The sequence below is a fragment of the Rhinoderma darwinii genome, chromosome 7 (assembly GCF_050947455.1).
Source record: "Rhinoderma darwinii isolate aRhiDar2 chromosome 7, aRhiDar2.hap1, whole genome shotgun sequence".
Lineage (NCBI taxonomy): Eukaryota > Metazoa > Chordata > Amphibia > Anura > Rhinodermatidae > Rhinoderma > Rhinoderma darwinii.
The window spans coordinates 25,371,399-25,386,800 of NC_134693.1; the positions used below are offsets into that span (position 1 = coordinate 25,371,399).

Below are 15,402 nucleotides of genomic sequence, written 5' to 3' on the forward strand. Positions count from 1 at the left end.
CAGAAACTTGTAAATAACTCATGAAAGAATAAAGTAACATTAAAACCAAGCACACCATTGTTTTTCTTGTGGAATTCTCGATACGTTTGATGTCACATGACCCTCTTCCCATTGAAAAAACTAAAGTTGGATACAAAATGGGCGACTTCAAAATGGCCGCCATGGTCAACACCCAGCTTGAAAAGTTTCCCCCCTCCCATATACTAATGTGCCACAAACAGGAAGTTAATATCACCAACCATTCCCATTTTATTTAGGTGTATCCATATAAATGGCCCACCCTGAAGAATGTATATTAGCCAATCTGTGTACATGATATAACTACTGGGTGAAAGGTGCTTTGGCGGCGGTTGTTACATTATAATCCACTTTCCGCCTGTTCTGTACTCCGGACTGTTGGGATAGTCTTCTCCCTGAAAGGGTCTTTTAATAGATGTGTTACGGCTTATAGTAATACAATACGGACAAGCAGGAAATAACGTCCTGCACTAAGCCCAAGATTTCTATGTATACATGGGGCTGCCGATGCCCTCAGCTGTTCATAACTTAATTCTGGAGAATCCGCATGCCACAATCCATCACCACAGGGGTGAAGACAGATGTGTGGGGGAGGGGGGTTCGACGTAAGATCATAGTCACTTATTGGTTTTTCATGTGAATAAAGTCATTTCAGATTCTTCACAGAAGGCCTATGGTGCCATTCATAGAGGTGTATAGAACTTGGCCTAGTTACTGTGCCTATGGCTTCCTGTGTAGATACTCAGTAAAGATTGCGGTTCTATTACCAAACGCATCCCACTGCCCCGGATACAGGCAAGACTTTGCAACGTCCTACATACTTTTCTACCTGTGTACGTAATAGGAGACATGGGATATGAAACATATAAGAGGACTCGTCTGCTTTAATTAAAAGGACCTTTTATTCTAAACAGATAATAGAAAAATACAGAATAGCTTTCTCATTAGGAAACATTAGATTCATTATATAAAAATTTTTTTTTTTAAAGTTTCTGGAATATTTTTGGGCAACGGTTTTTCCAAATGTAAGGAGGAACAGCATAGACTGGCATACAAATGTGTTCTGCAAAAGCCTTTTGCCCCCAAAGTCTGCCCAGAACAGAACTCCACCATTGGACTCATCAACTGGAGACGTCTTATACACAGACACCAGGGTCCAAATATTGGACATGCGCCTTATGCTAGGAATTAAGAGGTAACTTATTTCTTAAAGTGGCCATACCCGTCGCCTCATTAATTAGCATTCTGTAATGTATACGGGGCATTGACCCCCATCATGGACAGCACATGCGTACATTGTCTATGGCAGCAGCAGCAGCAGCAGCACTGCTCCTCTGTACAAGGTGCGGATCCAGACCATAATCTGAGGGTATGTGCACACGTAGTGACCAAAAACGTCTGAAAATACAGAGCTGTTTTCAAGGGAAAACAGACCCTGCTTTTCAGACGTTTTTTGAGCAACTCGCGTTTTTCGCTGCATTTTTCGCGGCGTTTTTTACGTCCGTTTTTGGAGCTGTTTTCATTGGAGTCTATGAGAAAACAGCTCCAAAAACGTCCAAAGAAGTGTCCTGCATATAATGTATATAAGTGTCCTGCATATAATGTATATAAGTGTCCTGCACTTCTTTTGACGAGGCTGTATTTTTACGCGTCGTCGTTTGACAGCTGTCAAACGACGACGCGTAAATAACAGGTCGTCGGCACAGTACGTCGGCAAACCCATTCAAATGAATGGGCAGATGTTTGCCGACGTATTGTAGCCTTATTTTCAGACGTAAAAACGAGGCATAATACGCCTCGTTTACGTCTGAAAATAGGTCGTGTGAACCCAGCCTAACTGTTCCTCCATAGGTTAGAGCATTATGGCATGGCCAGTGTTTTGACCTTCGGTATCTTGGGCCCATCTTCAAAATTTATTTACCCCACCCACCTTTAAGTATCATTTTACATAATGACCATGTTATCAATCAGGATTAATGGATGAAATAACCCAAATTGTGATGATCCTCTACATGGTCAGCTTCAGATAAGTTTGCCCTAAAATGGACCTCATGGGCTTTTGGCTGAAAACCTAGGCCCAACGGAGGAGCCTCAGGTCCTATTGTGAGCCAGTCTGCCCGATTTACTTGGCCAGACATTTGAGTACGTCACTGCATCATGCATGGAGATGCGACCACCTTCATTTTCTAATGATCGGACCTCTGTGGTGTTTCCAGAAGCTCAGCTATCAAATAAAATAAATTACGTTTACTTCATTTATTTGCAAATAAAATGTCCCATTTCCACATTTTTGGGGGATTTTCTTCAAAAATGACATTAATTCGAAAGTAAAACTCCACCTTTGCAGTCACTCTAATACATAAGGAAAGGGAATACATGCAGCTACTATGGGGCCCTTGGAGAGAGGGGGCCCAGTCCTGAATGGTCACATCCCTTTTGCCATTGTGTGGACTCCCTTCTCTAGAGGGACTACATTGTTAGCAAACCTAGAGGTGGAGAATTGGGTCATGGGCAGGGAGGGGAAAACAAACACCAGGCCCTTTCCTGCGTGGCAAAATGGCACCATAATTGAGGGCCATTTAGATTTTTGCTTTGGGGCGCCTCTTTTTTATGTACGCCACGGACATCAGGTAATGCAATATATACTGTACCTTTACTTGAATTCCACCTTCACAGATGGAAGCAATTCATTCATGTGATACAGCAGGGTATCCCATTACTGAGTACGGGTAGTCTTTATGGCAGCCTGTATTCTGTGAACGGAATGATGTCACAATACGCTGTGTCTGCTCCTCTATTCACAACATGCAGGCTCATGAGTAGCAGCTGAAGGGAATATAATTTCCTCTCACTGCTATATGAGTATCTCCCACTTGTTAAGTGAGTTATTAGGGTATTTGGTACAACCCTATAAAAGAAAAGCTCTTATGGCAGTCCTAATTTATTATAGTGTCCTCAAAGGTGAAACTTTATATTAGATCTTCTTGCAGAATATGTTGTTTCTCCTTAAAGGAATTGTATGAGATTATAAAAACATGGCTGCTTTCTTCCAGATACAGCGACAGTCTTGTCTGTGGGCTCGGTCTGTGTTGTAGTTCCCTGTACAATGGGCAACCAGGAGTGTCACTATGCAAGGAAAATCTGTGAAGGAGCAGCAGTGCTTAACCAGTCGGTTCCCACCGATAAGTAAGTGATGGCATATCCTTGTCATATGCAATCACTATAGTGGGAAGACCCCTTTAAGAACATAATGTAAAGGGCCTTTTACACCGGCTGCCGCTCGGCCGCTGCAGCGGCCACCGATCGAGACATCGTTGATCGGCGCTTGTTTGCTCCTGTCACACGGAGCTATGGATGGGGACGAGCAGTCGTTACTCCGATCGCTCGTCCCCATCCATTATTATCACGTCAGCCACGCGTCTCACTGTTCACACAGGGAGATGTGCTGCCGACGATAATATTTCACTTTTTTAAACCGATACGACCAGGAGAAGATCGAGCGTTTGCTCGTTCATCTGCTGATCGCTGCCCTGTTTACACAGGGCAATTATCGGCAACGATCGTTATATGAACAATCGTCTGCACGATAATCGCCCAATGTAACAAAGGAAAAATGTCACCCTGGACGCTGCCCAAGTTCCACTCTGCAAGGGTGATTTAGCACCATCTAGTGGTAGCACTACAACATGACCCTGACTATGTCTATTCTGTAAATCCCTGCTGTGTTGCATTTAGTATATTTGGTTAGATTGATTTCATTTTTCACGTATAGACTGCTACATATAAACATTTTAAATGCAATGTGGAAACAGTATAAATAAATTCTTAAAACCCTGATTGATGATCAGTTAAACTCTCACATTCCTCAACAATGCCAGGTCATGAATTTTAAATAAAACATAGGATCAAAGCAGGGAGAAGCAGCCACTTATAGGATTATGGCTACAACGTACCCTATGGAAATCACTTTTGGACAAATAATTTATAGAATCCAGTTTTCAACCCACCATTGTCCTTTCACTTAATCCCATCATTGTGGGAAATAGCAGTTTTTTTGAAAAATAAATACTAGGAGGCTAGTCCTGGGGGACATTTGTCAGCAGCCATTGGGAACAGATTTGGCTTGTAGTAAAGCGTCCTGAATTCTGAAATGCGTTCGAGACTCCATGGAATAATTCTTGTAGTTTTGTCTGGGGGAAGAAAATGAAATAATCAAAAATGTAAGCTTGAAATGTAACATAAAGGGTATATATACTTTTGCAACAAATTTGTTTAATTTTTTCTCCAATGGCTCTAAAATAAAAGATAAGCAACTTTTCAAAAAGTCCTAGTAAGAAATATGCTACCGTTTTGTGTCTACAGCTCCTATGCAGGCCTATGTGCCTTTAGACTACAAACAAACCCGGTGTAGTGTGATCCGGCACCCATACGCCCATCTGTCCCCTTCTTCTTGCTAATGTAGGTTAGCAAGAAATAGATAGATGGAGGGGAGTATGACTGCTGGATCAGACTACACTGCGTTTGTTTGTAGTCTGTAACTATGGAGACACACCGTAGTTCCCCATTGGAGCTGTAGGGATTGAACTGCAGTGAGTATTATACATAGCTTATAAGAGATCTGGAAACATCTTTACTGAACTGGATAAAATGTGAAAGCAATTTCAGATCATGTTCTTTATGGCGCAGGCAGAGCTTGCATTTCATTGTTCTGTGAGCCGCCATGGGACGCCGGTTACTGTTAGGAATTGACAGCAGTGAAATTCATTATTTTGAAATGTCTTATAACATTTCCGCAACTATTCACATAATTGGCAACAGAGGTGCCCAGGGAAATAATAAACCAATATATCCAGTTATAGCAGTTTATTGTATATATTGACTCAGGATCCAGCCACACAAATACTTAAAGGGGTTATGTGGGGACAAAAAAAAACGTATTAGCAGTGTAGTCCCTGCAGTATGTGATACACTCACTAATATACATTCCGCTCCCCCGTCGCGCTGATTCTGAGGGTCTAGTTGCACACCCTTCTTTGATGACGATACGACTCTTCATCATGTGACCGACCCTGCTGTACTATATGTACAAGCAGGAGCAGTAGTACAGTGAATACATAAAGTAAAGAGGGGTTGGTCACGTGATGAAGAGTCGTATCATTATCATCAAAGGAGGCTTTACAACTAGACTTCCGATCCCCCGGCAGCGCCATAGAAATCTATAAAAATCTCAGAATCAGCGTGACGGGGGACCAGACTGTATATTAGCGAGTGTATCATATACTGCAGTGACTACACTGCTAATCATTTTCCCTACATTATGGGATTGCATTAAAGGGGTTATGTGGGGAAAATGATTAGCAGTGTAGTCACTGCAGTATGTGATACACTCGCTAATATACATTCCGGTCCCCCGTCACGCTGATTATGAGATTTTTATAGATTTCTATAGCACTGCCAGGGGACCGGAAGTCTAGTTGTAAAGCCTCCTTTGATGATGATGATGATGATATGACTCTTCGTCACATGACCGGCCCCGCTGTACTCTATGTACTCGCTGTACTACTGCTCCTGCTTGTACATAGAGTACAGCGGGGTCGGTCACATGACAAAGAGTCGTATCGTCATCAAAGAAGACTGTGCAACTAGACTTCCGGTCACCGGCAGCGCTATAAAAATCTCAGAATCATCGCGACGGGGAACAGAATGTATATTAGCGAGTGTTCCCACATACTGATTGGACTACACTGCTAATCATTTCCCCCACATAACCCCTTAAATGCAATCCCATAGACAGCTTGTGTCCGGTTGGGTGGTGGTATTCTCAAGAAGAATTTTCCAGTCTAGATTAGTTAATATTTTAGACTATCCGATGGTCATCTCATGGAAACCTCAGGAATTACCAGTCTTCTGGTCTCGTGAAATGACAAACCATATTGCAATTATTTTTTTTAGAAGCAAGTGCCTAAATATAAGACTTCCTGGATGATCGGATGTATAGATAACGTCATACACTCCCAGTCATTGTCAGCTCTGCCACAGTGTGAGACGTTTGCAAACAATATGGTACATTTCTCCTTACTTTGCATTTTCAAGTAGTTTAATGGCTTCTTCCCTCTTGTCTTTCTGAAGATATAATAGCGCCAGCTCCAGCAGTGCATTGGGTACCAGGTATTCATCATATTTTATCTTCTTTTCACTGTAAAGGAAACATATTTGTGACGTAGCTTGACAGCACCTTGTATCTACGTATCTGATCCCGTTATTTCTTCATGGTGGACACATATGAGCCATTAAAATGATATGTTGATCGGGTGTTTTACCATTCTCCATTGCTCTCATACTATTCTGAATAACCACTCTACTGTCCATGAAAAACCTTTCCTCTACCAACATTAAGTATCTGGACACAGGGGTAGGCAGGATAGGTGGCTGCCTAGGGCGCCATGAAGGGGGGGGGGGCGCAATCTATGGATGCGGTATGGTCCAATCATGCAAACATATACTAAAAGTATGTTACACACACATATAAAACATGCATGGTGAATGAGGACTGATAATTATCAGCTGAACAATGGTTCATCGGACAGCTACCATGTTGAACTTCAGGGGCGCGCACTTCAAGAGCCCTGCTTTATGCACCCTAACTTATCCCATCCCCGCTTATCTATCCTAGATTGATGATCACAGTTGAAAAAAATATATGAGACTGGTTAGGTGTTCTGGACATACAAGGCTCTCATACCAATTGTACAGTAAGGCAACGGTCCTCAACTGGCGGACCGCAGTCCAAATCCAGACTGGGAATGCCAGATGTTCAGACCCCGCATACCTGCCGTCATAGATGTATTGACGGAAAGCAGTGGGTCCTCCAATGCATCCATGACGGAATATCTATCGTCAGAAGTGGAACTAACGGCAGGACCCGGACGCAAGTTCCTGCTGCTGGCCAGCGTCAAGACATTGTGAGTGGCGGCATCTGGAAGTGAAGAGGACCTGGGAGCGGTAAGAATATATATATTTTTTTTCTGGTCTGGGGTCTGAATTAATTTTAGGGGTCTTATTTATTTTAGGGGTCTGTGGTCTGAATTAATTTGGGACTGAATTCGTTTCAGGGGTCTGGTTTGGGATCACAATGAGTTTAGGGGTCTGATCTGGGGACTGAATGAGTAGAGCGGTTTGGGGTCTTAATTCATTTAGGGGTCTTGATGTAAATAATTCTAGAAAATTTGCGAAACTTTAACAAGACGACAACTTTACTGTAGGTGTTCAGTTCAGACTTTCACCTGAGCAGGTAAGGAGACCTTTACTAAAACTAGTCGAGTACTCCTGCTGTAAGATATATTCCAGCTTCCTATCTACCATCTGTTCATCTAACTGGATCTACTCCACTGTACCTAGAATAGACTGACATACACCATTGCCCATTTGGTTTACATACAATTTCAATATTATCTTTGCCACCCCTTACTCACTTTGCAGGGATGTATCTGAAGCACTCCTCGGCCTCGTCAATTCTGTCCAAATACTTGAAGCAAAGGCCTTTTAGCAGTTTCACCAGACATTGATCGTCCATCAGGAAATCAGACACTGACGGAGTACAAAACACATTTATTTCCATTATGTTTCTGAATTCACCAGATTCAATAATGTTCCTTAGTAAATACCAATGACCTTATTTTGCACAATGCACTCAAAAAGCAATTAGAAGAACATCCGAGGTAAGCCGACATGGCGTGTAGACTCACTATGAAAGGAAAATTATTATACGTCTGGATAATTGGAATTGTAACAATGAAAGCAACATTTACTGATGGGAAAATATATAGGATATATATCAGCCATAATGGATCTTTTACTAAAAGCATTAAAGATACTTTAGTTTAAGAACGATGCCACCTACAAAATCCACACTGCTTGACTGGAGCCACGAGTTCTTTCAGATTTTACAGTGTGAATATTTCCTGCAGTGCGGTCTCACTTCCCAGCTAAAACAATTGGTTCAGATGTTAAGGTCCGTGAATAAAGCACTTACGGGAATTTAAGGGGTTGTCGAAGGTTCGAAAATAATCTACTTTTTTCCATAGTACAGTGTCACTACTGTCCGTGGGATCCTTCCGGTCCTGCAGCTCAGCCCAATTCATGCTGCAATACCAGACAAAGCCCATGGACAAAAGTGGCACTGTTTCTGGATAAAAAAAAAAAAATCTTGGACAACCACAACATACGTATTGAAACCCCTAAGGCTGAGGCATATGTCCCGACATGCAAAAACACCCCAAAAATGAGTGCTTGCCTTAAACTACATCACTTGCTACCTGTAGCCTCTTCCAGATTTTCCTCTGCTTTGCTCAATGTGAGTAACATCTCTTCAGTGAGAGCCTTCTGCTTTCCAATAACAGCATAGCCATTCCAGATGTACATCATTTCCTGAAGGAGGAAAAATATAATAGTTTAAAATACAATAGTATAATATGACCAGAGTCTTAATCTCTTCTGTTGGACTTAGTTCTGATATAGAATACATAGAAGCCATCTCTATACCTGCATGGGGGTCTGCATCATGCCCCTTCCCTTTGGTATAATGCAAATCTATACTATCAGACCCTTTGTTTTACTACCAGCTTGCAGAATATTACATGATCTAGTATATTAAAATACGAAAATAAAGATATTGGTCTAAAGGGTCCACTTTAAATACCATTTACAGTTTCTATAGAAATATAATTTACATAGAAAGTTAAGTGAACACATTGCGTTACTTATCTTGTACTTATCCTGAGTTACAGCCTGTAATATAGTCTAGGGCTGCATTCATAATCCTACTGGTTGTCATTGGAAACAGTCAACTATCTTGTTGTCGGACACACCCCCTAACAACTTAGCTGAGCTCCTGTGATTCAGAGGGAAGTTTTCCCTTCCCTTTTCCCTGCAGGGGGGAGTGAAATTGGCAAGAGGTCTAAGAACAAATCATAAATGTCTTGTTCAGGGTGAGTTCTTGTGTGTACACCAGTTGTATAACATGGAAGATCTCTTCGTTCTTACACAGGTCTCTGCGATTGGTGCACAAAGGCACAGTCAAGATGCGGTATATATAGGAAAGTCAAACCCCCTCCTGGATTTCAGCCTCTTGCGCATTGTTTCATTATAGTGAAGTACCCCTTCTACTAGCCAATGCATAACGGTATCACTGTTTTAGGAAGAAAAAAATAAAATGTTCCCATACCAAAGGAGGGACAGGTAAAGAAATAGGATTCTGAGCTTGATATCTCCGAGATTTCCTTATAGCAAATTTTTCAGTTGGAAGAGATTTCCCGGCTATTTTAACTTTTAAGCTTGGCACCTGCCTGTAAAAAAAAAATAGAAACATATGTTCTGTTACGAATAGAAATCTGACATTGCTGGACTTTTTATACGAATATTAACATACTGTGCGAAGACCCAGGGCGAGGCATCTGGTCACATGACTTCCTGGCATTCACACTAATCCTCGGCTATTTTGCTGTGGCTCCAGATTTTATGAAAGAAAACGCCCAGTATACCATGTCTCCGGGCATCTGGATGGGTATCGGCTTCACTCCATTAAAATCAGTTGGATTTCATTCTCAGCTATTTGGTATCATGAAACTATCCAAGTCCGAAGCCAATGAGAGCCAAAACAGTCAATTTACCAAGTGTCTGACTCCCACTAATGCCCTGAATAAAGGGAAACAATGTTCCCAACGGGCGCAGACTGAGAGTGACCGGGGCCCCCAGACAATAAAAGTCATAGGCCCCTTACTAACCACTATAGTTATGATACACTTGCATTTATATTTATTTTTTTTGCATGCCACGCACTTTGAAGGTTTTTTTTTCCAGGCTATTATATTGATGGCCTATACTACGGGGCACTGCGGCCCCTTCACTCTAGTACCCGGAACAGCGACGTCCATTTGAGTGTAACTGTGCCTGGTACTGCAGCTCAACTATGCTCAGCACCATTCACTTTAATGGGCTGAACTGCAATACCAGGCACAGTTGCAGGGACATGGACTTTCTGCTGGTCGGTGAGGGTCCCGGGGGGTAGGCCATCAATGTAATACCCTTGAAAATCCTTTTAAGGCCCTTGCCTAAAACAAATAATTTTTGGGTGTACTTTAAGAGGTATTAAAATGTAAGAACTCCATGAAAATGTTTGGCAAAGTAAACAGAACAGGACAGACAGATTTCATATGAGAATGGGGGGTTCTCAAGTGTGGGATTTCCTATCAGGTAAACACACTTTGATACAATATCTCAGAATATGACCTCCAACTTTTCTGATCCCAGAATAAAATTCACTCGGAGACTCTTATATTGGAACAAACCTAAAAAGTCGAACTTCATCCTCTCCAAAAGGCTTTGTGTCCTTTTCTTCAAACATGCCGAGATAAGCAGCTTTCATGTACATATATGTAGCCTGTGAAGTTAATGGAGCACAAATTGTGTGTCATCCTACTAGATAAGATAAGTTTGTTGTAAAATATTTATTATACTCTTAGAAATCATATGCACCTTGTGCCAAACATTATACGGGAACGAACTGCTGCCTCATAGCCATATGAGATCAGTCATTTCTCACATAAGGCTGGGTTCACACGACCTATTTTCAGACGTAAACGAGGCGTATTATTCCTCGTTTTACGTCTGAAAATACGGCTACAATACGTCGGCAAACATCTGCCCATTCATTTGAATGGGTTTGCCGACGTACTGTGCCGACGACCTGTCATTTACGTGTCGTCGTTTGACAGCTGTCAAACGACGACGCGTAAATTGACTGCCTCGGCAAAGAAGTGCAGGACACTTCTTTGCAACGTAATTTGAGCCGTTCTTCATTGAAGTCAATGAAGAGCAGCTCAAGATTACGCGCATAATGCGAGGAGGAGCTTTTATGTCTGAAACGATGCAGCGGTTTTCTCCTGAACGTAAAAGACAGTTCTCGTGTGCACATACCCTAAGGTTTAATCGGTTGAAACAGGTAAAGGAAAACCATTCCCGCTGTGTACTGCATTACCCTTAAATATGTTGTCTCAACTTGACAACCCCATTCGTAAAAGGAAGCCACCATGGCCACATTGAAGTGAATAGGCGACAATGTAATACATAGCCAGGCTGACGTTCTTTCTTCATGGCTTTCCCATCTGGTAAATAGAGGGGGGGTCACGAGCGGGGGACCCCACTCTTTAAAATCCATAGGCCCTAATGTCATGTTGAGCCAGGACATATAATCAACAAGGTCTAATAGATTTTTTGTGAACCCGATAGAAATAGACCCTTGGGGCAAGTGATTGGCTGCAAATCAGCTCCAAATGGGGTTGTTCTCTGTTCGACCTCTGGTGTGCCCATTATTGTGTCAGAGCCTGGGCTCACTGGAGGATCCTCTGGGACTCTGGTGCCAGTCCCACCATAGTGGAGATACATTTTAAGAAGAAAAGAAGTAGAGTAAGACCATAACATGGTAAATCTTAGCGTCCGTTTGCACAGAGTTTTTTGGTGCTGACTTTGACGTGTCGGAATCAGCACCACAAAAATGGCAAAAATGCCCCCCCCCCCCCTCCTCCCATTGAATTTAATGAGAGGCAGAGGCGTTTTTTTTCCCAGACGTCTTTTGGCCCCTTGTGGGGGAAAAAAGCGGCATGTCACGGTTTCCACCTCTGATCTCCCATTGAATCAATCAAAGGCTGAAAAAAACGGCCTTAGAGATTGGATGGATTTTGAGTTGCAGTCAGTCATTTGGCCGCTTTGACTAATGACTATACATTACGTAATCCGTTATGTGCACATATGAGTTCTAGTCGAGGACTACAGATACTGGCTAATTTCTCAATTCTCATTGTTTACACACCTTTGACCAGGAGCTTTCCTTGCTGAGGAGATCCGCATAAAAATACGCCATCTTCCACTGCTGCTTGTAGGTGAAGCACCACATTAGCTGCCAATAACACATATGATGGAACTGCTTCCAGTTTTGTTGAGCTTCACAGCATTCCTCAAGCCTCTCGATAGCCTAGAACAAGATAATAGCATGGAACCATGTGGTCAGTGGAGCTGAATTTGTCATTTATCTCTTTGAAGCTCTTTGCACACCTTGAAAGTTAAGATCAGGGGCAGACACAGACGAGCCAAGGTCCCTGTTTTTTATGGACATAGAGCACCTTGCTCTTGCCAGTCTAAAAAAATCCCTTGTTGGAAGCAAATCCACCCGTAATTGGAAGCCATAGGAATCGTCAGCATAGTCCTAATCGAATAGACAATTGGAAGCTCTGTCGTTTCTGCAGTGGGCCCCTTTTCCTATGGGGCTCCTGTACAGGTTGCATTATGTAAATCAGCTCCTAGTTAATTAGGTTGTCAAGGTTTATATATTAAAAAAAAAGGGTCTTCTTTTTTTAAGAAGCAGCATCACTCTTGTTCATTGGCCGTGTCTGGTATTACAGCTCATCCTCATTTAATTAAATGGGCATAGCCGCAATACTAGACACTGTCTGTGGACAAGAGTGGTGCTGTCTCTGGGGGTAAAAAAAGCAGATCTTTTTTTTAATCCTGGAAATCCTCGCTTATATTCCAATGAACAATAAGACTGTACATTGTAATATCATGCATTGTATCAGCTCGCCTTTAAAAAAACATAAGAAAAAAAAATTTCAATTTATATATATATATATATATATATATATATATACATACACACACATATATATACACACACACACACACACACACACACACAGATAAAATATACAAATACACACAATGAATGCTATCTACTGCTGGAGCGAGAATGATTTTTTGGAGTAAGCAGATAATAATGCAATTTGATTCAGCTCATTCTCTATAGCTACACTATATATTAAGTTCCTTTGCATTGTGACATGGTCTTATTATAAGGCTGTTCATTTACCTTATCAATATTGCCTTTAATTTCTTCAATTCTTCCAGCAAAGAACAGGAATATGGCCCCCTGAAGAAAAAAAGTTATAGCAATTTGAAGCCTGATGATAGAAATGAATGAAGTAATCATTGATTTGACAACTTCACCAACAGAACCTGGATAAAAACCAAATAAAAGGGGCAATGTCTAATAATCTACACATCAAGCTACTTGAACTTCACGTAACATTCAATGTGGGGTTGTATAGAACTAACTCCAGTAAATACGTATGTCTAATCTTGTAACAAAATCTGTTCTAAAATTAATTTACCGAGTGATGATCTTGGGAACCGCAGCTGCAATAGGAGGAGGTAACATTTGGCAACATCCGCCTGGTCAATATACACTGCTGTATGGACAAGATATGTACACGATGAATTTCAATCCAATCGGGGAAACTTCTGCATGGAGTTTGTAAGTTCTACCTGTGTTTGTGGTGTGTCCCTTTAGGTGCTCCACCCCAACCACCCCACATACTCCAAAAATATGTTTAGGGTTATTAGATTTCTATGAAAATGGACCTAGAGTGAGCATAAGGCCTAATGGGGATGTCTCTTTCATTTATGGGACAGCTGGGTGACAACCCTGTGACTGCGGTAATACTGGAAGTGATATTTAGAGGCTGTACAACTTAAACATTTTTATTTAAAAAAAAAAAAAAAAAGATTTCAATCAGTGTGTTTTGTGCAACTTTCTAAATACCTTTTATAAAAAATATTTTTTTCTTTTTGAGATACAGCTGCTTTGTATCCTGTATACAGAGCAGCTGTATCTAGCGCTGGATCCTGTATCTGTCAGGTCCGCGGGACTGACGTGTTCAGTGTCAGCAGGTCGAGACACGCAGGATCAAGCTCTTATCGATTACATATAAGCTCACAATTTAGAGGTGATCGATAACAGGTGGATCCGAACTGCTGACACTGAATCCGTGAGTGCCCCTGATCTGACGGATTCAGGTCTCAGCGCACGATACAGCTGCCCTGTATACAGGATACAAAGCAGCTGTATCTCAAAAAGTACAAATATTTTTTAATAAAAAGTATTTAGAAAGTTGCACAAAATACACTAATAGACATTTTTATTTAAACAAAAAACAAACAAAAAAAAAACACGTAGCCTTTAATTAAAATGTTGCTTCTATGTTTATTTATTTACCCCTTGGTCGCAATAATATGCTTGTCTTTGTAAAATAAAAATATTTTCTGTAAGGTTCCAAAAGAGAAGAACGAGGATCTGACCACTAACTAAAGAGTTGTTCTGTATTAGAAAATCCATTTCCAAATACCCTATAAGAGAATCTCAGTTAACAGAGGGGGTTCCTCCTTTCGGGTCTCTTATATATCAACCAGAGCAGGGAATGGCTACGAAGAGTTTCATTAGCCCTGGAGGACTTAGCCGCATTAAACGGACAGCGCAATGATCTCAATGAGAACTGTGTAATGCTTAATTTCTCCTATGATGGCGCTGCAGGGGAATTAAACACTTGGTTCCCGGTTCCCCCACAGATTACAGGAGATTGCTGAGGGTCTGATCAGTGGGACAATCTGTGATCAGCCTATTTTCAGGGGAAGTCGGGGGAAAAGAGATTGTCTAAAGCAGACAGCCCCTATAAATCAACAGATTTATGTTTAAAACACAAATTAAACTGAAAATAAAGTGAACAGTGCACCTGACCATACCTTGGGATAGCGTTTTAAATATGGTTTTAGTAATTTTTCTGCTTCTTCAATGTTTCCTTTGCCTGTGCCTAGATCAGGAAAAGAATGATCCAATTTAATATACAATACCTAAACAAAGTTAATATTGGGCTGCTATGAACCCAAGAGAATACTAGTAACATAATGATATAATGTAAATCTAGTATGAAAAAATAAGCTCACCCAGCACAAAGCTCAGGAACGTGTGGTAGCACAGAAGAAGCAAAGTGCACAGCAAGGCTCGAAAACTATGGTCTGCTGCCCCCTCCTGGAGCTGTGTGAGTCCGTACTCCTGGGAACAATCAATAGGTGATAAAATATAAATCTTTACCAATCCAAACTCAGAATGTGAAACCACGGAATACTTTCATTACAATACTCCCAACTTCAGGATGTTAATCTCTGCGGAAAAGCTCACTTAGTATGGCCTGCCAAGAAGAGTGGAGGAAGGGAGATGACAACTGTGCTAAGCCTATTTCTGACTCAGAAACATAGTTGTCACTTTTCAAGTCAAATCAGCCACTGGCCTGACTAACTAGGGGCAAATACTATCATGCGTTACCTTAGGGTATGTTCACACAGTATTTTCAGGCATTTTTCAGGGCGTAAATGCCTCGAAAAAATACCTGGAAAAATGGAAGCTGAACGCCTCTAAACATCTGCCCATTGATTTCAATGGAAAAAACGGTGCTTCGTTTAGACGGGGCGTTTTTTTACACGGCCGTTTAAAAAACGGCG

General features: G+C 41.4%; 1 protein-coding gene across 1 annotated transcript in view; it reads right to left on the reverse strand.

Annotated features, from left to right (window-relative positions):
* Positions 1-3,583: 3,583 nt before the first annotated feature.
* The window catches only part of TTC39A (tetratricopeptide repeat domain 39A), a 46,136-nt gene continuing 34,317 nt past the window's right edge, over positions 3,584-15,402 (reverse strand). The window contains exons 9-18 of the mRNA XM_075832134.1: positions 14,848-14,956; positions 14,647-14,714; positions 12,938-12,997; positions 11,885-12,046; positions 10,365-10,456; positions 9,242-9,362; positions 8,334-8,445; positions 7,491-7,605; positions 6,098-6,214; positions 3,584-4,208 (exon numbers count right to left, since the gene is read on the reverse strand). Of these exons, the coding sequence (XP_075688249.1) occupies positions 4,115-4,208; positions 6,098-6,214; positions 7,491-7,605; positions 8,334-8,445; positions 9,242-9,362; positions 10,365-10,456; positions 11,885-12,046; positions 12,938-12,997; positions 14,647-14,714; positions 14,848-14,956 (1,050 nt within the window). The 3' untranslated portion in view covers positions 3,584-4,114. The remainder of the gene's footprint in view (positions 4,209-6,097; positions 6,215-7,490; positions 7,606-8,333; positions 8,446-9,241; positions 9,363-10,364; positions 10,457-11,884; positions 12,047-12,937; positions 12,998-14,646; positions 14,715-14,847; positions 14,957-15,402) is intronic.